At 40.7% G+C, this 22684-nt stretch overlaps 1 protein-coding gene across 3 annotated transcripts in view; it reads right to left on the bottom strand.

The window, feature by feature from the left end:
- Positions 1–6413: 6413 nt before the first annotated feature.
- tor1 (torsin family 1) overlaps positions 6414–22684 on the bottom strand; it is a 45435-nt gene continuing 29164 nt past the window's right edge. The window contains exons 1-5 of one of the 3 annotated variants that reach the window (XM_020465679.2): positions 15538–16386; positions 10571–10836; positions 9980–10155; positions 9384–9511; positions 6414–8113 (exon numbers count right to left, since the gene is read on the bottom strand). In XM_020465679.2, the coding sequence (XP_020321268.1) occupies positions 7869–8113; positions 9384–9511; positions 9980–10155; positions 10571–10836; positions 15538–15718 (996 nt within the window). In that variant the 5' untranslated portion in view covers positions 15719–16386 and the 3' untranslated portion in view covers positions 6414–7868. Of the gene's footprint in view, positions 8114–9383; positions 9512–9979; positions 10156–10570; positions 10837–15537; positions 16387–22684 lie in introns of those variants that run through there. The other 2 variants (XM_031809049.1, XM_020465675.2) reach the window with 2 other exon arrangements.

Genomic DNA, 22684 nt, shown 5'->3' with positions numbered 1-22684 from the left:
AGTTACCAAGAGGTTGCTGGTTCAAATCCCCTAGCCAACTAGGTATCTGCTGTTGAGCAAGGCACTTTACCATAAGAGCGTCTGCTAAATTACTTAAATGTAATACAGCTGTTTTTAGTGCATGTAGGGCTCTCTTACACTTATATACGCATGTGTTTGTGCTGAAATTGTACAGTGTTAAACTGATATACAACTGTGTTACTGCTTGTAGGGCTGTGTTGGTGCCTTCAGAAAGTATTCATACCCCTTGACTTATTCCACATTTTCTTGCAGCCTAAATTATTTTTTCCCCCCAGGCCCATCTACACACACTAGCCCATAAATATTTTCGCAAATTTATTGAAAATGATATACAGAAATATCTAATTTACATAAGTATTCACAGGCATGCTGTCAATACTTTGTAGAAGCACCTTTGGCGGCGATTACAGCTTTGTTGTCTTTGGTATGTCTGTATCAGCTTTGCACTTAAGGATTTGAGTATTTTCTTCCTTGTATATTTTCTTAAACTCTGTTAAATTAGATGGGGAGCGGTGGTCAACAGCAATCTACAAGTCTTTCCACAGATTTTCAATGGGATTCAAGTCTGGGTTTTGGCTGGGCCACTCAATACGTTCACATTCTTGTTCTGAAGCCATTCAAGCGTTGCTTTGGCTGTATGCTTGTGGTCATTATCCTGTTGGAACGTACATTTTCGCCCTAGTCCGTCGTTTGCATTCTGAAGCTGGTTCTCATCAAGGATTTGCCTGTATTTGGTTCTTCATTGTTCCCTCTATCCTTGCCAGTCTATCAGTCCCTGTGGCTGAAAAGCACCGCTATAGCATGATGCTGTCACCACCATAGTGATTTGCATTCAGGCCAAAGAGTTCAATTTTTGTCTCATTAGACAACAGAATCTTTTGCTTTTTTCTCCATCTTTCACATGCTTTTTTGCAAATTTCAGGTTTGCTGTCATGTTTCTCAGGAGTGGCTTCCATCTGGCCACTTTCCCATAAAGCCCAGATTGGTGAAGTGCTGTAGAGACTACTGGGTTTTTTGCCACCTCCCTGACCAAGGTCCTTCTTGCCCAGTTTCTCAGTTGGGTCGGACGGCCAGCTGTAAGCAGAGTGGGTAGTTCCATGCTTTTTCAATATCCCAATGAAGGAGACAACTGTGCTCTTGGACACTGCACACTAGAAATGGTTTTGTACCCTTACCCAGATACTCTTTTTCCACATTTTGTTACAGCCTGAATTTAAAATGGATTAAATTGAGAAGTCACAGGCCTACACACAAAACCACATAACGTCAAAGTGTAATTATGTTTTTAGATTTTTTTAAATAAATTAATGAAAAGCTGAAATGTCGTGAGTCAAGTTTTCAAACCCTTTGTTACGGCAAGCCTAAATTAGTTCAGGAGTAAAAATGTGCTCAAGTCACAAGTTTCATGGACTCTGTATATGTGTGCAATAATAGTCTTTGACATGATTTTTAGAATGACTACCTCATCGCTGTACCCCACAAATAAAATTATCTGTAAGGTCCCTCAGTCAAGCAGTGAATTTCAAATACTGATTCAACCACAAAGACCAGGGAGGTTTTCCAATGCCTTGCCAAGAAGCACACCTATTGGTAGTTGGGTAAAAAATAAAAAAGCAGACATTGAATATCCCATGGTGAAATTACACATGGATGGTGTACACCCAGTCACTACAAAGATGCAGCCTTTCTTAACTCAGTTGTTGGAGAGGAAGGAAACAGCTCAAGGATTTAACCATGAGGCCTATGGTGAGTTTAAAACAATTAGTTTAATGGCTGTGATAGAAAACTGATGATGAAACAACATTGTAGTTACTCCACAATACTAACCTAAATAACAGTGAAAAGAAATCCCGTACAGAATTAAAATATGACAAAACATGCATCCTGTTTGCAATAAGGCACTAAAGTAAAACTGAATGTGGCAAAGAAATTAACTTTATGTCCTGAATACAAGGTGTTATGTTTGGGGCAAATCCAATAAAACACATCACCAAGTACCACTTTTCATATTTTCAAGCATGGTGCTGGCTACATCACGTTATGTGTATGCTAGTCATCGGCAAGGACTAGGGAAATAGAATAGAGCTAAGCACAGGCAAAATCCTAGAGGAAAACATGGTTTAGACTTCAACAGACACTGGGAGACAAATTCATCTTTCAGCAGATCAATAACTGAAAACACAAGGCCACATATACACTGGAGTTGCTTACCAAGACGACATTGAATGTTCCTGAGTGGCCTACAGTGGCTTATGAAAGTATTCATCCCCCTTGGCATTTTTCCTATTTTTGTGTCTTTACAACCTGGAATTAAAATGGATTTTTGGGGGGTTTGTATCATTTGATTTACACAACATGCCTGCCACTTTGAAGATGCAAAATATTTTTTCTTGTGAAACAAACAAGAAATAAGACAAAAAAAAACAGAAAACTTGCACATGCATAACTATTCACCCCCCACAAAGTCAATACTTTGTAGAGCCACCTTTTGCAGCAATTACAGCTGCAAGTCTCTTGGGGTATGTCTCTATAAGCTTGGCACATCTAGCCACTGGGATATCTGCCCATTCTTCAAGGCAAAACTACTCCAGCTCCTTCAAGTTGGATGGGTTCTGCTGTTAAGTCATACCACAGATTCTCAATTGGATTGAGGTCTGGGCTTTGACTAGGCCATTCCAAGACATTAAAATGTTTCCCCTTAAACCACTTGAGTGTTGCTTTAGCAGTATGCTTAGGGTCATTGTCCTGTTGGAAGGTGAACCTCCGTCCCAGTCTCAAACCTCTGGAAGACTGAAACAGGTTTCCCTCAAGAATTTCCCTGTATTTCGCGCCATCCATCATACCTTCAATTCTGACCCGTTTCCCATGCCCTGCCGATGGAAAAACATCCCCACAGCACGATGCTGCCACCACCGTGTTCTCCTTAATGGCCAAAAAGCTCGATTTTAGTCTCATATGACCAGAGTACTTTCTTCCATATGTTTGGGGATTCTCCCACATGCCTTTTGGCGAACACCAAACTTGTTTTCTTTTTCTTTAAGCAATGGCTCTTTCAGGCCACTCTTCCGTAAAGCCCAGCTCTACGGCTTAAAATGGTCCTATGGACAGATACTCCAATCTCCGCTGTGGAGCTTTGCAGCTCCTTCAGGGTTATCTTTGGTCTCTTTGTTGCCTCTCTGATCAATGCCCTCCTTGCCTGGTCCGTGAGTTTTGGTGGGCAGCCCTCTCTTGGTAGGTTTGTTGTGGTGCCATATTCTTTAAACGTTTTAATAATGGATTTAATGGTGCTCCGTGGGATGTTCAAAGTTTCTGATATTTTTTTATAACCCAACCCTGATCTGTACTTCTCCACAACTTTGTCCCTGACCTGTTTGGAGAGCTCCTTGGTCTTCATGGTGCCCCTTGCTTGGTGGTGTTGCAGACTTTGGGAACTTTCAGAACAGGTGTATATATACTGAGATCATGTGACAGATCATGTGACACTTAGATTGCACACAGGTGGACTTTATTTAACTAATTATGTGGCTTCTGAAGGTAATTGGTTGCACCTCATTTTATTTTGGGGCTTCATAGCAAAGGGGGTGAAATCATATTCACACACCACTTTTCAGTTTTTTATTTTTGAGATTTCTTTTTTATACAAGTTATTTTTTTCACTTCACCAATTTGGACTATTTTGTTTATGTCCATTACATGAAATTTGAATAAAAATCCATTTAAATTACAGGTTGTAATGCAACCAAATAGGAAAAACACCAAGGGGGATGAATACTTTTGCAAGGCACTGTATCCATAAAAAATTATGCCAGCTGATTCATGATTTCGACTGGCTAAGAAACGCTTTCTACCTGTCTCTCGTCCCGACCCCTACACGTTCACTACTATGGGACAGTTGGAGATTGAGGTTTATACAAATCTCTGCTGTTGAAAACTAAATGTTAGTCTAAAAGAAATGTGAGAATGTCTAGACGCTTTTTATAGTGGAGATCAAGTTTATAACTTTCCTGGCTGGGTTGACAGTGGATTGCACAGTCAGATGGAACAGAGTGAATAGGCATTATACCGTCATAGATTTAGCCGGTGGTAACTTGTGGAGGTAACTTGTGCAATAGACACCGGCTGGAAGGCGCTTTTAACCAACCAGCACTCAGGAGCTTTTTTTTTAAACCTTTATTTTACTAGGCAAGTCAGTTAAGAACAAATTCTTATTTTCAATGACGGCCTAGGAACAGTGGGTTAACTGCCTGTTCAGGGGCAGAACGACAGATTTGTACCTTGTCAGCTTGGGGGGGTTGAACTTGCAACCTTCCAGTTACTAGGCTACCCTGCCGCATTAGACCCACCTGTTGTATAATATCCAACATTTCACACATATAGTCCAAATACTGACTTTTAGCACTTGGTGGTGTATAGCAACTTCATACGAGAATAGGCTTTAGGTGAGGAAGATGAACCTGTATCCATATTACATCATCTGACATGAGATCCTCTCTCAGCCTAACAGCAATATGACTCTGGACATACATGGCAACAACTCCCCCATTTGCATTTAAATCTTTCCTAAGTAAGCATTTCACGGTTGTATTCGGCTCATGTGACAAATAAAGTTTGATTTTATGTATATATTCTATAACCTTTTACATGAGTCAATGGTACTGAGTGGGCTGCCCACAGTGGGCTTCTTTCTAAGGCAGACAGTTTCAGTGCAAACAATGGATTTAAATTCTATGTGTATATGATTATTACAGACAATACCCTCGGAGCTAACAGTTAAAGGAGCGTTGGGCCAGGGGTGAGTGTTCTGACAGTAAACTAAAGGTTGCTGGTTCAAATACCCGAGCTGACAAGGTGAAAAATCTGTCAATGTGCCTTTGGGCAAGGCACTTAACCCTAATTTGCTCTAGGGACGCTGTACTTCTATGGCTGACCCTGTAAAACAACACATTTTACTGTACCTATAATGTGTATGTGACAAAACTAGTTTTTTAATTGTTTTATACTTTACACTTTACATTTTTCCAACAATTGTTTACAGACAGACTATTTCGCTTATAATTCAGTGGGTCAGAAGTGTACATACAATAAGTTGACTGCCTTTAAACAGCTTGAAAATTTGCTGGCACATAGCCTCTGGAATTCGGGGTGCTGAGGGTGTTGCAGAACCCCGATAAATCTCTCTCTCATGTGAACTATGCCGTTATTACTTCTGTATGAGTGGAGAAAATAACTCCTAGGCTGAGCAGAGCAAAAAATATTCCTCAGCACCCTCTAAATTGGCAATAGAGTATTGTCCACATATGTAGAAAGGATGCCAGGTAATTGATTTTGGTTCAGTAGCATCCTATGCTGAGGTGATCTGCTCAGATCTACTGCTACAGCCTAATAACGCCCTGACTGCCCCAGTGGGAGGGGGCTCCAGGGGCCAAAGGTGTTATGGGGCCACAGCTTCAACATCACCTGCTCCACATTACCCAGGAGTCGCCTTCCTCCTCATTACCCAGGAGTCGCTTTCCTCCTCATGCTCCCCAACGACAACAGAACCCAGACCCAGCTAGCTGTCAATCACTCTGCTGCCTTCCTCTTCCCTGCTGCAGATTACTTCCACCAAGGGCACTACACCTGTGTTAATAAGAATGACGTTTTCTGTCATAACTTCTCTGACAGTGAGCTCCACTCCCTCATTGTCACAGGTAAACTGAACATGGAACGAACTTTTGACTTTGTCAACATTGCCAGATTTCCACAGACGCTTAGATCTGGGCCCATTTTCATAGTCTAAGAGTAGGAGACTTATCTAAGATTAGGTCCCCCACGACCCATGTAATCTTATTCAATATGCACTCCTAATCAGAGACGCTTTAATTCTGAAATAGGATGTTTTGCTGGTAATGAGTGCTGACCTAGGATCAGTTTTGCTGATGATCAATCCCCTCATTTTGTGTTTCTATTGCAACCAATCCTCTGACATCTTTTACCATCAGACTGGTAGTAGTGCTACGGTCCCGTTCTTAAAGACCACCAGGTGGAAGAAGAGAGTAGGAGTTCTTACATTTCCTTTAACCTTTTTGATATGTCATGTAATCGGTGGTAATTTATTTTTACCACTTTTTTATACTTGAGTAAAAGTATAGATACCTTAATAGAAAGTTACTCAAGTAAAAGTGAAAGTCATCCAGTAAAATACTACTTGAGTAAAAGTCTGAAATTATTTGGTTCTAAATATACGTAAGTATCAAGAGTCAAAATCATTTCAAATTCCTTATATTAAGCAAAGCAGATGGCATCATTTTCTTGTTTGAGAAATGTACTGATAGCCAGGGGCAGACTCCAATACTCAGACATAATTTTCATTAGGAATGTAGTGAAGTAAAAAATGACAAAAATTCAAATAGTAAAGAACAGATACCAAAGAAAACTTCTTAGGTAGTACTCTGAAGTATTTTTACTTAAGTACTTTACACCACTGCATGTACTCAAACAAAAGTAAAACAAAAACACATTTTCACTACATAACATGTGACTGAAAAATAGTGAACCTTCCTTCCTGTAATACTTTCTTGTGCATTGTTTATATCGAGAACAGTAACTGCATGCCAACTGTAAGGCACAGTATAAGGCACAATTGTACAAAAAAACAATTGTTTCATTGTAATTAAGCTATATATATATACACACATTTATATTTATATTTTAAATACATTACATTTACAGACACAGGGCTGTTGGGCTACTCAATTAAATGATTTAGGACAAATCTGGATCAATATTGAAATAAGTGAAAAATGAAAAGATGTGTGGACTGCACACTAAATACTTGTATACCCACAAAGCTAAACTGACAACAGATGTTGAAATGTACACAATGCTTCTGGTGAATGAGTAAGGATAAAAAACAAAGGCAAAATAGATGTACGTTTTAAGGTGGATATTTCCATGTCTGTATTGACGACAGATATAAAATACACAATTTATGGGTATCCCGTGCACCACAAATGCACAATATTTCATTATTAATGACAATTAAAAAAAGGTGCAATCTGCAAGTTACAGCTGTTCAATTGTTATTTCAATTAACAATATTTACACATTGATTCTTGAAGAATTTAACTATCACGTTGATCTCATGGACTGTGTGAGCTCTTGCATCCATAGCACCCTCTCATTTGGAGAGAGTGGTTATACTTCTCTGGCCCTGGCATCCCTAAGATTAACAGCAAACCAAGTGGCAGGGCTGCCATTTGATTTCACAAATTATTACAGATTGTAGCTTTAAACCACATTTGTTTCTAATATACAACTAGTTTTCAATTGCCACTGAGTTCATGTGCAGCAGAATTCCCTGAAAAAAATATATAGTTTTTGGAGATTCTCATTTACAGAATATATAAATTAGGATCAAGCACATTGATTGGATAAAAATGATAACTTTATTAAACACTTCCCTGTGTGATTTATTTTTATCTCCTTCAATTCAATCTCCTCTTTCTCAGTAGTCCATTGGTTCATCTTCAGGGAGTGCCATCAGAGAGAGACCGTTGATGTCCTCCACATGGTTGTGTTGACATTGGGAGACCTGAGGGGCAGGTCATCATTCCCTTTCTGGGTTCAGTCACTGACTTCCTCACCCCGACTGGCGGAGATGTTCTCATTAAGAAAGAGCTCACAGTAGAGTAGGAGGTAGATAGATACAGTAGCTGTTCCCTCTGAGATCGTCTACATTACAGTCAGCAACTGCAGACAGACTGATCAGACCGACAAACCACCATTCATCCTAAATTACTACTCATTATGATTAGATTGGTCAGTCTGCAGCCGCCAGCAGCAACGTAGTCGATCTCAAGCACGCACTATGTGTAGTAATCTAGCTTGCCACCGATGGTCTTGCAGCCATTGACGGAGAAGATCTTATCGCTCTTGGGGAAATAGACCAATTCTCTGGCCATCTGGTCAACCACGTCCTGGTCAGGCTTCAGGCCCTTGGCGGACATCTCTGCCATGCCACACAGCAGCACATGTCTGTACTCCAGAGGCAGGAAAGGGATGAAGAAGTCAACTAGGTTCTTGTCTATCAGACTGGTGTGCCACAACCCACCTACACAGAAAGGGAGGGAGGGGGGGACACAGTCATAAGATGGGCAAGAAGACGCTACCACCAATTCCTCTCAGATGTACACAAGTGCCTCGGGGGTAAGGATAGTCATAAGATAGGCAGGGGCAAGAAAGGCAGATGGACAGAATAGAGATACAACACAGGTCATCTTTGTACTGAAGGACTGAAAAGTATCCAATAACCTCCAATTCATCCCAAATGTGTTTGATGGAGTTGAGGTCAGGGCTCTGTGCAGCCCAGTCAAGTTCTTCCACACCAATCTCGACAAATCATTTCTGTATGGACATCGCTTTGTGCACAGGGACATTGTCATGCTGAAACAGGAAAGGACCTTCCCCAAACTGTTCCCACAAAGTTGGAAGCACAGAATCATCTAGAATGTCATTGCATGCTGTAACGTTAAGATTTCCCTTTAGTGGAACTAAGGGGCCCAGCCAGAACCATGAAAAACAGCCCCAGACAATTATTCCTCCTCCACAAAACTTTACAGTTGCCACTATGCATTCGGCCAGGTAGCTTTCTCCTGGCATCCGCCAAACCCAGATTCGTCCTTCGCACTGCCAGATGTTGAAGCGTGATTCATCACTCCAGAGAACGTGTTTCCACTGCTCCAGTGTCCAATGGCGGTGAGCTTTACACCACTCCAGCCGACACTTGGCATTGCGCATGGTGATCTTAGGCTTGTGTGCGGCTGCTCGGCCATGGAAACCCATTTCATGAAGCTTCCGACGAAGTGTTCTTGTGCTGACGTTGCTCCAGAGGCAGTTTGGAACTCGGTAGTGAGTGTTGCAACCGAGAACAAACTATTTTTACGGGCTACGCACTTCAGCGGTCCCGTTCTGTGAGCCTGTGTGGCCTACCACTTCGCGGCTGAGCCGTTCTTGCGCCTAAGCATTTCCACTTCACAATAAGAGCACTTACAGTTGAACAGGGCATCTCTTGCAGGGCAGAAATTTGACAAACTGACTTGTTGAAAAGGTGGCATCCTATGACGGTGCCAGGTTGAAAGTCACTGAGCTCTTCATTAAGGCCATTTTCCTGTCAATGTTTGTCTATGGAGAATGCATGGCTGTGTGCTCGATTGTATACACCGGTCAGCAACGGGTGTGGCTGAAATGTCCAAATCCACTAATTTGAAGGGGTGTCTACAAACTTTTGAACATAGAGTATATGATTTGTTAAATATGGAAAAGGTTTACCAAAATGCATAAGTTCGGCTTCAGCCCTAAAGGACGGCAAAGAGGTGGCTTACTCTGCTTGCTGTTGAACACGGACAGGGTGAGAGCTGGTTCTAAGTGTTGCAGCTTGATCTTCTCTCGGTCTCGACCTGCTTTCCAGAATTCCAGAGCCACCTGCGTGATGTGCTCTCCTCCCGCGTTGCTATGGAGATGAGCAAAACAAACTAGTAGATATTAAAAGTGGTCCAAAGTGGTTTTTTTTGTTCTTCTCACTGGCCCGGTCGGACCTGTTGGCCAAAAATCTACTAGCGAGAACAGAATTTTCATTGGGTAGTGGGAAGGGAGGGCCTCACCACGCGGACCGCCTATTGGGTAGTTTATAAATGCATTAGGGTAATGTCGGGCCTAGGTCAGGGTTCCCCAATAGGCGTGGTGATTTTATTAGCAAAATTTGAAGTAACTCAACTTTAATTTTGTGGTTCCGTATCTGATTCACAGCTGATTTTCAGCGAAGTAAAAATATGGTCACTACAACGAGTCGTTAAGTTGTGGGAAAGATAGGATGATGGATGACTACTATACTGTATTTGAATGTAAGTCCAGTTTAAACAATTCTAAAGTCTCCAAAAACAACACATGAATTCTTATCACACACTGCTGGTCTGCCTACCTGAGGAAGATGAAGATGGCTTGGCGGTAGGAGACCCCGTCCAGATATTCGTAGTAATCCAAGTAGGGCTTTATACAGTCGATCAGGCCAGGGTGCATTTTGTCCATCTCGTCAAAGATGAACATGGAACGTGGGCAGTTGGTGACGTTGCCTTTGATCCACTGCTGCAGCTGAGACTGAGGGATGGTCACAACAGTTTAAACACAGACTTATCTACAGCAGTGAAGAAAGTTTACAGCATAGCCGCAAAATACATTTAAAATGTATTTTCAGCTATACATTCTGTATCATATAGAACCATCAAATTCAAATCTGGACCTTGAAGCCAGTTCAAATGTCTTTTTTCCATTCTTCCCATTTAACCAGGGACTGATTTAGACCTGGGACACCAGGTGGGTGCAATTAATAATCAGGTAGAACAGAAAACCATCAGTACTCTGGAACTTGTAGGGTAAGATTTGAATACCCCGATATAGAATATGCATAATAGTGATTTCATTTTTTTTACAGCCTAATTCTCCATTGAGAATTTCCCTGCCACGGTTGCAAGGTAGTATATTGTATTTCAATATTACAAAATACTTGTTTTACCTTGTAGTTCTCAATCTGACTCAGATGAGGGAAGTGAGCTGTAGACACAAACTGATGGACGAAACTGCTGGCCATGCCCTCCTTGTAGATGTTTTCAGCTATCAACTGGCTGACTAAGTTCTTCCCTGTGCCAGTCCAGCCATGTAGAGAGAGCACCAGGGACTTTTTAGGGTTTTTATTGTTCATGAAACCCGTTACAGCTTTCTGGATGACTCTGGAGGCAACATGTTGACCAAACAGCTTCTGATCTAGGGCCACTTCCAAACCTGATGACAGGGAAGAAGTTGATTATTAAGTGTTAATGAATGGGACGTGCTACGAATACACCACCATTATTTCTATACAAATAACAGGTGGTTATATTCAGAACATGTGATTAGTTAAGCATGTAGGACCCAGCTGCTGAGTAGGCTAGTGGTGCGCGGGTCAGCTGTTTGTTCACCCCCACCCGCTCGCAATTGCTAATAACCGATCAGCAACCGTCAGACTATATGTGATAAAGTGAAAGTCTGTGGCCAGCACTCGACCCTAACCTGCTAATATAGAAGATCCGCTGTAGGCTACTGTCAGAGATGGTGGAAGGATCTTTTTTTTGGACTGATTTAGGCTTTGTTTCTGCTTATAATTTCAGACATTTTGGTAGGCGATTTGTTGGTAAACTCCTACAATTAGATACATGCAGCTTCTCTTCTGTCATATGTTGCACTGGAGGAATAAACTCTTGCTCACCAGAATTAATGCTTCAATCTAGTTGACATCAGTAAAGTTCTCTCTGTCATCTCTGCCTCTTTCGCGAAGGAAAGACGTTTAGCTGTGAAAATGACCCAAAATGTTCCTGATGCGACTTCAGTTGGGCTTGGATGCATCTTTTATGTGGTTTAAATAGCTTATAATGCTGATAAAGATAGATACCGGCTGTAGAGGTGCTAACTATGCATTCGCATTCTCTCAAGATGCTGAAATAAATTATTTTTCTCCACTCCTGTTCCCGAGTCAAAATTGTGCCTACATTTGGTGTATAATTTTACTGCAAGCAATGCTTAAATCGGCAGGAGTTACTATTAAGGCTATGTCAGTGGTTATAGACTAGACTGTGTCCAGATTTCAGTTTCCATTCAACCCATCTGAACAGTAGCCTAGGTTACAGTTCCCTTCACGTGCATAGGCCTATTTGAAGTCCCTTTCTTGTAACTGTCAAATTTGTATAGCGCCTCACAATCATCACACATAACATAGCCGGTGATAACAACACTACCACTTCACCAAATATTTCCCAAATATTACTTATCAGGCCCTCCCTTCCCATTTCACAGTTTTTCTCAAAGTGAATTAAACTTCGACTTTGTCCTACCTCAGTGGATCGATTTTTCTGCCTGTTCCCATTTGGCGATTGGCGTGTAGGCTATAGTAGAATAAGGGTGTAAAATAAGGGCTGTGTTTCAGTGAAGGCTTACCCTGGTGTGACATTTTGATAACCATGTAAATCTCTCTAGGACAAGGTGACTTTTATCAATATATTCACCTGTATTACCCCCCTCCCAAATGAAATGCTAATTTGCTGCTAATGTGGATATCATAAAGAACTACAAATGCCATGATGATATGGCCAAGTCTGCCAAATCGAGGCCAAAGTAAGAATCCCTGGATTAACAATCTAATGTTAGCTAAATGTAGTAATGAATAAATTGGCAACATTTCTTTAAATAGACAATTCTGTTAACTGTCTTGTGTGGGTTTGAAATTGACACAACACCTGATAGCAAAGGTGTCAGCTAGAGATAATGTGCAAGTGCTTGCAGGGATTTTTTTGCCTGTGTACTTTGATGCTAATTAGCATTTTTTCATCTATGAGTAAATAGAGCCAAATATATTGATAAAAGTCACCTTGTCCGAAAGATTTACATGGTTATCAAAACGTCACGCCAGGGTAAGCCTACACGAAACACAGTCCTTATTTTCAGATTTCTAAAATACCTTACGGGGAAGAAATGGTAGAAAAATGATTGGAACCATTTCCCTGTTTGACCACTGGGTTTTATGGGTTTTATGACACCTCCACTTTGGGGCTCTTATTTGGCGCGTGTACAGTTACATGCTGACCAGACCGCTCATGCGCATGTTGATTTTGCCAAGCATTAAAACATTAAATGGCAATTTAGCTAGCGGCTGCTAGGTCATTTGTCCTGGGATATAAACATTGGGTTGTTATTTTACCAGAAATGCACAAGGTCCTCTACCCCGACAATTAATCCACAGATAAAAGGGTAGAAATTTGTTTCTAGTAATCTCTCCTCCTTCAGGCCTCTTCTTTGTTCTTTATATGGCAGTTGGCAACCAACTTTAAGGTGCATTACCGCTACCACTGTAGTTGCCAACTGGCATATAACATCCAAATTTGATTTGGAACGGCAAACCAGATCAAATTAAAAGGGCCTATTTATATAACGAATATGAATTCGGTGGGCAGAAATTATTAAATATTAAAGCATTAGACTAAAGGCATCAGTCATACAAAAGTTATACTTAAATCCAAACTGGTTCTCTAGTCAATTGGTACGAATGTCTCATCCTATATTCAGGAAGGGCCTTTTCCTTTATTCAGATTACACCTGCTCACTTTCGGTTGTTTGAAAAGGAAATAATCTCCAAAATATCTTTATTTTTTAAACAAACATTAGAAAGTTGGTTGCAATTTCAGTTTAATCCACCTGAAAGGACGGAACAAATAGTACAACAAATATTGTGGTTAAATTCAAATATAATAATTGATTAAGAAAAACTGTATTTATCAAAGAAATGTTTAAAAAAGGTATAATTTTTGTGAATGATATCAGAAATAGGACTGGTGGAGTTATGTCACACATGCAGCTAACATAGACATATGGAAATGTCTGCTCTACCCAAAATTACAACCAATTAAGTGCAGCATTAACACAAAAATGGAAGAGGCCAGTAGAAGGGGAAAAAAGTAAGGAACTTGTATATCGGCCCTGTATTAAAGAACATAAATGGTTAAAGAAAAGTGTGATAAATAAAAATATATACCAATTTCATTTAAGGACCAAAAAACTGACAGCTGTGCCATATAAATTGCAAAATAGTTGGGAAGAGATTTTGGATGTACCCATTCCGTGGCACATGGTTTATGAATTGATACGCAAAACAACGCCGGATTCAAAACTTCACATTTTTCAATATAAATTGCTATACAAAATTCTTGTAACTAATAGAATGTTATACATACAATCTTCCCAGCTCTGCAGATTCTGCTGTGAGGAGGCAGAGTAATTAGATCATTTATTTTGGTATTGTCCATATGTAGCTCATTTTTGGTCACAGGTCCAGGAATGGCTGAAGAATTGCAACATTTGCCTAGAACTAACACTACAGATAGCAATACTGGGTGATTTGAAAAGCCATAGTCAATCGATCAATTATATAATAATTATTTTAGCAAAAATATATATTTTTAATTTACAATCTATAGAAGCTATGAGAATAGGAAGGTTCAATTATTTTGTGAAGCATCACAGCACAGTTGAAAAATATATGGCAAGTAGAAATCCAAAATGGATGATGTTGAGACACAGATGGGAGGGGTTGAATGGAGCTGAAGGGTGGGACTAATAACAAGATAAACAATGTAAAGCATACGGTATCTGTAAAATGTATATAGGTTCGGAACTTTTGAAATAGCATAGTTACAAATAGCAATCAAACTGGATGGACATCAGAAATAGAGGAAGGACTAAGAACAAACAAGAGACAACTATTGTAAAGTAGACTGTGTCTGTAGAATTTGTATAAGGTGTATGGATTGAAGGTAGAAGCAGAAGTGTTTATTAGTTTACTTCAATTGGGGGATCGGTGGTAGGGTTTGCGGGGAATAATAATAAAGGTATATTCTTTTAAAAAGTATGCATGTCTATATAGGTATGTGTATGTATATATATGCATGCGTGTATGGACATATATATTTACCCCAAAAATATGTGGGATTGGAAATGATGCAGACAATTACATTGGAAGCAACATTCTTTCCGCAAAGATTCACAGTCCCCTCTGAACAGTTGTTCAGATGTCTTTGTTACTTGAACTCTGTGATGCATTTATTTGGCCTGCAATTGCTGAGGCTGGTAACTCTAATGAACTTATCCTCTGCAGCAGAGGTAACACTAGGTCTCCCTTTCCTGTGGCGGTCCTTATGAGAGACAGTTTCATCATAGTGAGTGATGGTTTTTTAGACTGCACTGAAATTTTAAGGATTGACTGAACTTAATGTCAAAGTAATGGACTGTTGTTTCTCTTTGCTTATTTGAGCTGTTCTTGCCATAATATGGACTTGGTCTTTTACCAAATAGGGCCATCTTCTGTATACCACCACTACCTTGTCGCAACACAACACAAGGAAAGAAATTCTACAAATGAACTTTTAACAAGTCATATCTGTTAATTGAAATGCATTCTAGGTGATTACCTCAAGAAGCTGGTTGAGAAAATGCCAAGAGGGTGCAAAGCTGTCATCAAGGCAAAGGGTGGCTACTTTGAAGAATCTCAAATATAAAATACATTTTTATTTGTTTAACACTTTTTTCGGTTACTACATGATTCCATATGCGTTATTTCATAGTTTTGACGTCTTCACTATATTCTACAATTGAGAAAATAGTAAAATAAAGAAAAACCCTTGAATCAGTAGGTGTCCAAACCTTTGACTGGTACTGTACATTTCACAAGAATTATACATTTATAGATTTTAGGCATTGTTTTCTCTTTTTTTAAGCTGCCCGTCAACCACACAATATGTCATGACCCACTAAAGTAGGCCAATGGTATATTGGTGGAGATCAATATGCAATTGGATGACTAAAACGCAAAGGGATTGACTGTGTCTACATTATCAAATAGCCTAAGTAAACCACGTAAACAAACACTTCAACCATCTAATAGTTTAGCTGTACACATACCTGTTGAATTAAAAGTAACCCATTTTGACTCGCAACTTTCATGTAAATGATTGTACATTTTCTTCCCCACTGCTGCTAGGCCTAATGTTACTCCCGCACCGACAATTGTGGTTGAGATTGGTTCGAACGCATTCACAAGTACACTCGATATCAAAACATACAATATGTATGTTACTCTCATTTTCTCTTAAAATGAAAATGTAGCTAAATAGCTTATCATTTAGGAGTGGAAAGACGGAGTGCAAATCAGCTACGATGCTTCCTCCTACGTAATCATTATGCGACAGTAAAAGCAAATGTCGCGTTCAAACAACTTCCTTTTTTGATGATTCTTTTTTATTAAACAGTAACATGCGAAACACTCGAACATCTCAGACTTGAGACTTCATTACGTTCAAGATAACTGGGAACTCGTGAAAAAAAAAACTCAGGCTGAGAAAAATCTATTTGAATCAAATCAAATTATATTTGTCACATGCGCCGAATACAACAGGTGTAGACTTAACCGTGAAATGCTTACTTACAAGCACTTAACCAACAATTCAGTTCAAAAAATAGAGTTAAGAAAACATTTACTAAATTAATTAAAGTAGAAAAAAACTAAATAAAAAGCAACACAATGAAATAACAATAACGAGGCTATATACAGGGGGTACAGGTTAGTCGAGGACGGTCTTCCAACTTGGAATTCCAACTCCGGAATTCGGGACTCTTTCTTGAGCTGCGACCTGAAGATCAATGCCGTCATGATTTGACCTCGTATTTTCCCTAGTTCCCAGTTGTTTTGAACAAGCACCTTTCTGGAGCACCGATTTCCCGACCTGAAGTTCAATGACGTCATGATTTGACTTGGTTTCCCCCCCTTCTTCTTCTTTAAAGTTTTATGGCAAACTACAGCTATTGGTGTATTGACGCCACCTACTGCATGGGGCATTGAAACAAAAAATATTTCATTGTGAGAATGTTCCATTGTGCGATCCCTAAACAGGCTCAGGTGCCTGTAAGGACAGGGCACTCAAATCCTTGAGTCTCAAATAACGCTCAGCCGCACTCACAATGATGCCTATTTTCTCTGAGTTCTCCTCTGTTTGCGCAGTGCAGTTGATGACCAATGCAATAAACGCTACAAAGTTCACCTTCTTGACATGCAACATGTCAGGATCCCTCTGTTGACAAGGAATATTATCTGGTTTCTCTATGTGTCTCTATTCCTACTACCATTATTTCTTCAACTTCACTCCTTTATTCCACTCTTCTCAATGCCTCTGCATAGGAGACGTGCTGGACAGCCCTTATTCTTACTACGTCAGTCTCCTTCGCCCAAACAGGACACTTCAGAAGTTTGGGTGCACCACAATTGCAGAATTTAGGCTCAGCTGGCATATATACCCCTCCCGTCATACACTTGACATATGACCAAATATTTAGCATTTATCACACTGCACGAAGGCTTTTTCCACCACTACTTAAGTACATTTTAACACTCCTGCTGTGTTCTGGTCGAATTGGACTGATTTACAAGTTCTCTCTCTGAAAAATGTAGTTCATTTAATCTGATTGTCATAAGGTTCCATAACTTTGTCCACACAGGGCATCTGAACACACAAAATACATTTTGATGATTTTCTTTACATTTTGGGTGTTATATTTACCTTTTGTACAACTGTGGTGTTCCCAGTCAAAATAAATGAATGGGTGAGACTACAATTAGTGTATAACATTGAGTTCAGGCACATGCACATTCATCAGATGGAACACTTCCTCTCCCAGACCCCCACATGCATGTGTGTTTGAGTGTGCGCACACACACACACCTCACTCCCCATCTTGGCTTCCATGGCAAACCCCACGGGAACCTTAGAACCCTATAGAATCTTTCCCCCACAGGAACCACACCTGTTGGCATTCTCACAAACAATCACAATGTTGTTTCAAAAAAATATAGAACTTTTCTCACAGCTCTTTTTTGAGGCCTTTTCATTCTGTGGCAGCACAATGACCAAACTATATAGTGTATGTGAGGCTCTTGATCATACCTTTGATTATGACACTGGTGTGGAGTTCGAGAGAGGCCAGGAAACTGACAGTGAAGATGCAATAGAGGAGAAAGTAGTCTGTGATAAATAGCACAATATGTTTAATCTGAGCATTTGTTAAAATAATCAAAATAATCATTTGCTTTAACTTCTAGCGACACCCCAAAAGATAACACCCTTGATAGGTGCCCTGCTTCGAAGATCCACACACAACACATTCCATTCCGATATATTATTTTGGTACATAGCACGCTCTTTCCGTTCCACAGATACACAACAAAATAAGCCCATTTGTCGTTATTTTCATCGCCACCTAATCCTCAATTTTTACAGAGACTTCAATCGGATCTCCCAGTTAACATCTATCCAAAACCCTTACTCTGACCAAAAAATAATCAGAACTAGGTTTGAATTAACTACATTCCACTACCACTTTACTTCTCTTATTTCCTTTTGTATTCGCCAATGTATTCCAATTCTTCACACTCTCATCTCCACTTGACACGCCATCTGATTCAAACTTCACATCTTCTACTGCCATTTTCTCCTTTCCCAGAGTTCCCTGTTGTCTTGAAAGCACCACAAGATGGGCTAAAACTAGCATGGCTGACTCGTGACCCATGTGACTACACAGCAAACTAGAGAGGCTGGTGTTAGCAAGACTAGGCTAAAACCACAGAGTTTCTAAACCCAAAGGCGCAACATCACGAGATTTTAAGGAACACTTGCCAAAGAGACCAAACAGACCAGGCCGGGGTTTGAGAAGTCAATGAAAGAAGTGAAAAATTCTTCCTTAATTGTTCATTCTCTCGAAATCTAAAGGCACAAACTACATTACATGACCAAAGGTATGTGGACACCTGCTCATCGAACATTTAATTCCAAAATCATGGGCATTAAAATGGAGTTGGTCCCCCCCTTTGCTGCTATAACAGCCTCCACTCTTCTGGGACTTGCTTCCCCTCAGCCACAAGAGCATTAGTGAGGTCGGCACTGATGTTGAGCGATTAAGGCCTGGCTCACAGTCGGCGTTCCATTTCATCCCAAAGGTGCTCGATGGGGTTGAGGTCAAGGCTCTGTGTAGGCAAGTCAACTTTTTCCACACCGATCTCGACAAACCATTTCTGTTAACCTCAGATTCATCTGTTGGACCGCCAGATCGTGAAGTGTGATTCATCACTCTGCCAAGCAGGGTCGTGTTTCGGAGGACACATGGCTCTCAACCTTCGCCTCTCCCGAGTCAGTATACCAATTGGATATCACGAAATGGTGGAGAAAAAGGGGTAAAAAGTTTTTTTTAATAAAAAGAATGCTTCTCCAATAGAAATCCCAGATCACACTTGTAGGCGATGTAATGGAGACATTGGCTAGCTAAGCTCATGTATATAAACACATAATCGGGTCTAACGGTTGTCTTGCACTGAACTGCACATTTGCAGGCCATCAAATCAAAGGCACCTCTTCGTTATAAAGTTGTTTTTGACAAAAAGTAAAACATGTTAGCTTGTCACTTTCACAAGGTTGGAGTAATTACATGTTGAACTACTGAAGACATTGGCTCGAATCTAGGTTGTGCCTTCAGATTTCGAGAAAATGAACTAAGGAAGAATTCTTCACTTCTCTCAATGACCTCTCAAACCCTAGCTTAGTCTGTTTGGTCTGTTTCGCAAGCATTCCTGGGAATATTTGCCATGTTGCGCCTCTGGGTTTAGAAACTCTGAGCTAACTGCATACATGGAGTGTGTCTGAAAGTGGTTGTGTCAACAGAAGTGGGTGTATGTAAAGAAAATCAGCTAATTGGGCTGATTTTTTTCCACTCATGATCGTTTTGCGTGGATGATTGGGCTGCACGATAAGGCCATTGTTGACAACCATAGCATTTTAGCTAAACCTAACCCATAACCCCTTTCCTAATATTAAACTCATTCTCCTAATCTCCTGCTACGTTAGTTCTCTTAACCTGCCAAGTTAATTCTCTCCTAGGTTAGTTCTCTTAACCTGCTATGTAAACATTAAGCTGACCGCGGTGCACCCGGCTATGGCTGTTTAATAATGAAGCACTGATGTTTCACCCATCCCTGTTGATCCACCCAGTTCTTTTGCAACGCACACTTTCAGATACACTCCAAGTATGCAGTTACCTGTACCTGCCCTTTTTTTCATTCCGTTCCGCTGTTTGACCAGCAAAATAAAGTTCTGTACTGGTTTGAACCCAAAATAAGTAATGGTTTATATTGTTCCTTTTTAAATCTACTTTAAAATTGTTTTTATTTAGCTCAACATTAAATTAACAATGGATAGAGCAGTTTGCGATGGAGCGGGTAAGCTACATACATGCATTGGACAGACAAGTGTGGTGTAGGATGCGGGTGAGGAGAGAGTGGGCATGAAGCACTGGGCATCTTGTTGTAATGACATGCATTATCTGTTTAAAGGTCTTTACATCGGCTACAGAGAGCGTGATCAACAGCTGCTGCTCTCAAGCATGGTTTAGTGTTGCTTGCCTCAAAGCGAGCATAGAAGTAATTTCGCTCATCTGGTAAACTCTGTCGTGTAACTTTGTAATCTGTGATAGTCTACCACTTTGCCTATTTGATGGTTTGTTGGAGGGCGTAGTTGGATTTGTTGTAAGTGTCCCGGTAAGTGTCTCACTCTTTGAAAGAGGCAGCTCTAACCTTTAGCTCAGTGCAGATGTTGCCTGTAATCCATGGCTTCTGGTTGGTCACTGTGGGGACGACGTCGTCGATGCACTTATTGATGAAGCCGGTGACTCTGAACATATTCCAGTATGTGCTAGCAAAACAGTCCTGTAGGTTAGCACCCACCTCATCTGACCACTTCTTTATTGTGACCGTACATACAGTCCATTCGGAAAGTATTCAGACCCCTTGACCTTTTCCACATTTTGTTAGATTAGTCTTAATATAAAATGTATTGAATTATTTTTTTCTCATCAATCTACACACAATACACCATAATGACAAAACAAAAACAAGTTGTGTTGACATTTTTGCAAATATTAAATTAAAACTGAAATATGTCATTTACATAAGTACTCAGACCCTTTACTCAGTACTTTGTTGAAGCACCTTTGGCGGCAATTGCAGCCTCGAGTCTACAAGCTTGGCACACCTGTACTTGGGGAGTTTCTCCCATTCTTCTCTGCAGATCCTCTCAAGCTCTGTCAGGTTGGATGGGGAGCATCGCAGCACAGCTATTTTCAGGTCTCTCCAGAGATGTTCGATCAGATTCAAGTCTGGGTTCTGGCTGGGCCACTCAATGACATACAGAGACTTGTCCCGAAGCCACTCCTGTGTTGTCTTGGCTGTGTGCTTATGGTCGTTGTCCTGTATGTTGTCCCTCGGACCCACAGTCCGAGGTCCTGAGTGTTCTGAAGCAGGTTTTCATCCAAGATCTCTCAGTAATTTGCTCCGTTCCTCTTTCCCTCAATCCTGACTAGTCTCCTAGTCCCTGCTGCTGAAAAACATTCCCACAGCATGATGCTGCCACCACAATGCTTAACCGTATTGGTGCCAGGTTTCTTCCAGACGTGACGCTTGGTATTCAGGTCCAAGAAAATTCAATCTTGGTTTCATCAGATCAGAGAAAATTGTTTCTCATGGTCTGAGTCCTTTAGGTGCCTTTTGTTAAATTCCAAACAGGCTTTCTTGTGCCTTTTACTGAGGAGTGGCTTCCGTCTGGCCACTCTACCATAAATGCCTGATTGGTGGAGTGCTGCAGAGATGGTTGTCCTTCTGGAAGGTTCTCCCATCTCCTCAGATGAACTCAGGAGCTCATTGGGTTCTTGGTCACTTCCCTGACCAAGGCCCTTCTCCCCCAATTGCTCAGTTTTACCAGACTGCCAGCTCTAGGAAGAGTGGTTCCAAATGTCTTCCATTTAAGAATGACGATGGCCACTGTTCTTGGGGACCTTTAATGCTGCAGACATTTTCTGGTACCCTTCCCCAGATCTGTGCCCGACACAATCCTGTCTTGGAGCTCTACGGACAATTCCTTCGACCTCATGGCTTGGTTTTTGCTCTGACATGCATTGTCAACTGTGGGACCTTATACAGACAGATGTGTACCTTTCCAAATCATGTCCAGTCAATTGAATTTACATCAGGTGGACTCTAATCAAGTTACAGAAACATCTCAAGGATGAGCAATGGAAACAGAATGCACCCGAGTTCAATTGCGTGTCTCACAGCAAAGGGTCTGAATACTTCGGTAAATAAGGTATCTGTTTTTAATATTAATAGATTTGTTCAAATTTCTAAAAACCTGTTTGTGCTTTGTCATTGTGGGGTATTGTGTAGATTGATGAGTACAATCTTTAATTTAATCAATTTTAGAATAAGGCTGTAATGTAACAATGTTGAAAAAGGGGTCTGAATACTTTCCGAATGCAAAGTGCATATCCCAACCATAAATCATGCATTACAGGCAACATCCGCTCTGAGCTAAAGGCTAGAGCGGCTTCTTTCAAGAAATGGGTGTTGCAGAAGTAGTATGTAGACAACTGGGCTGTGGCTTTCCTGTTTCAATGCTAAACCACTCTGTTCCAGAAGAGATACTGATGATACCTTTTAAATGTGATCGCTCAATGTATTTTCTCAATAGAAAGGAGTTTATTTGAATTGATTTTGGTTCAATACCATCCTGTTGAGGTGATCTGCTCAGATCTCCTTCTCCAGCCTAATATCTCTGACTGCCCCAATGGGAGGGGTCTCCAGGAGACAGTGGCGTTATGGGGCGACAGCTTCACCTGCTCCACTCCACCACAGTACCCAGGAGGCTCCTTCCTTCTCACTTTCACTGGCTCCACAAGACCCTAGACTCAGCCAGCTGTCAATCACTCTTCTGCCTTCCTCTTCCCTGCTAGATTACTTCCACCAAAGGAACTACACCTGTGTTCATAAAAATCAATTTTTCTGTCATAACTTCTGAGTTCCACTCCCTCATTGTCACAGGTAAGCTGAACATGGAACTAACTTTTGGACTTTGTCAATATTGACAGATTTCCACAGATGCTTAGATTTGGGGCTGTTTTCTTAGTGTCTAAGAGTAGGAGACTGCTAATCTAAGATTAGATCCCCACTGTCCATGTC

The sequence above is a fragment of the Oncorhynchus kisutch genome, linkage group LG29 (genome assembly GCF_002021735.2).
Source record: "Oncorhynchus kisutch isolate 150728-3 linkage group LG29, Okis_V2, whole genome shotgun sequence".
In the NCBI taxonomy this organism is placed as follows: Eukaryota; Metazoa; Chordata; class Actinopteri; order Salmoniformes; family Salmonidae; genus Oncorhynchus; species Oncorhynchus kisutch.
The sequence above is the reverse complement of the archived record's forward strand: the minus strand, read 5'-3'. Positions and strand labels throughout refer to the sequence as shown.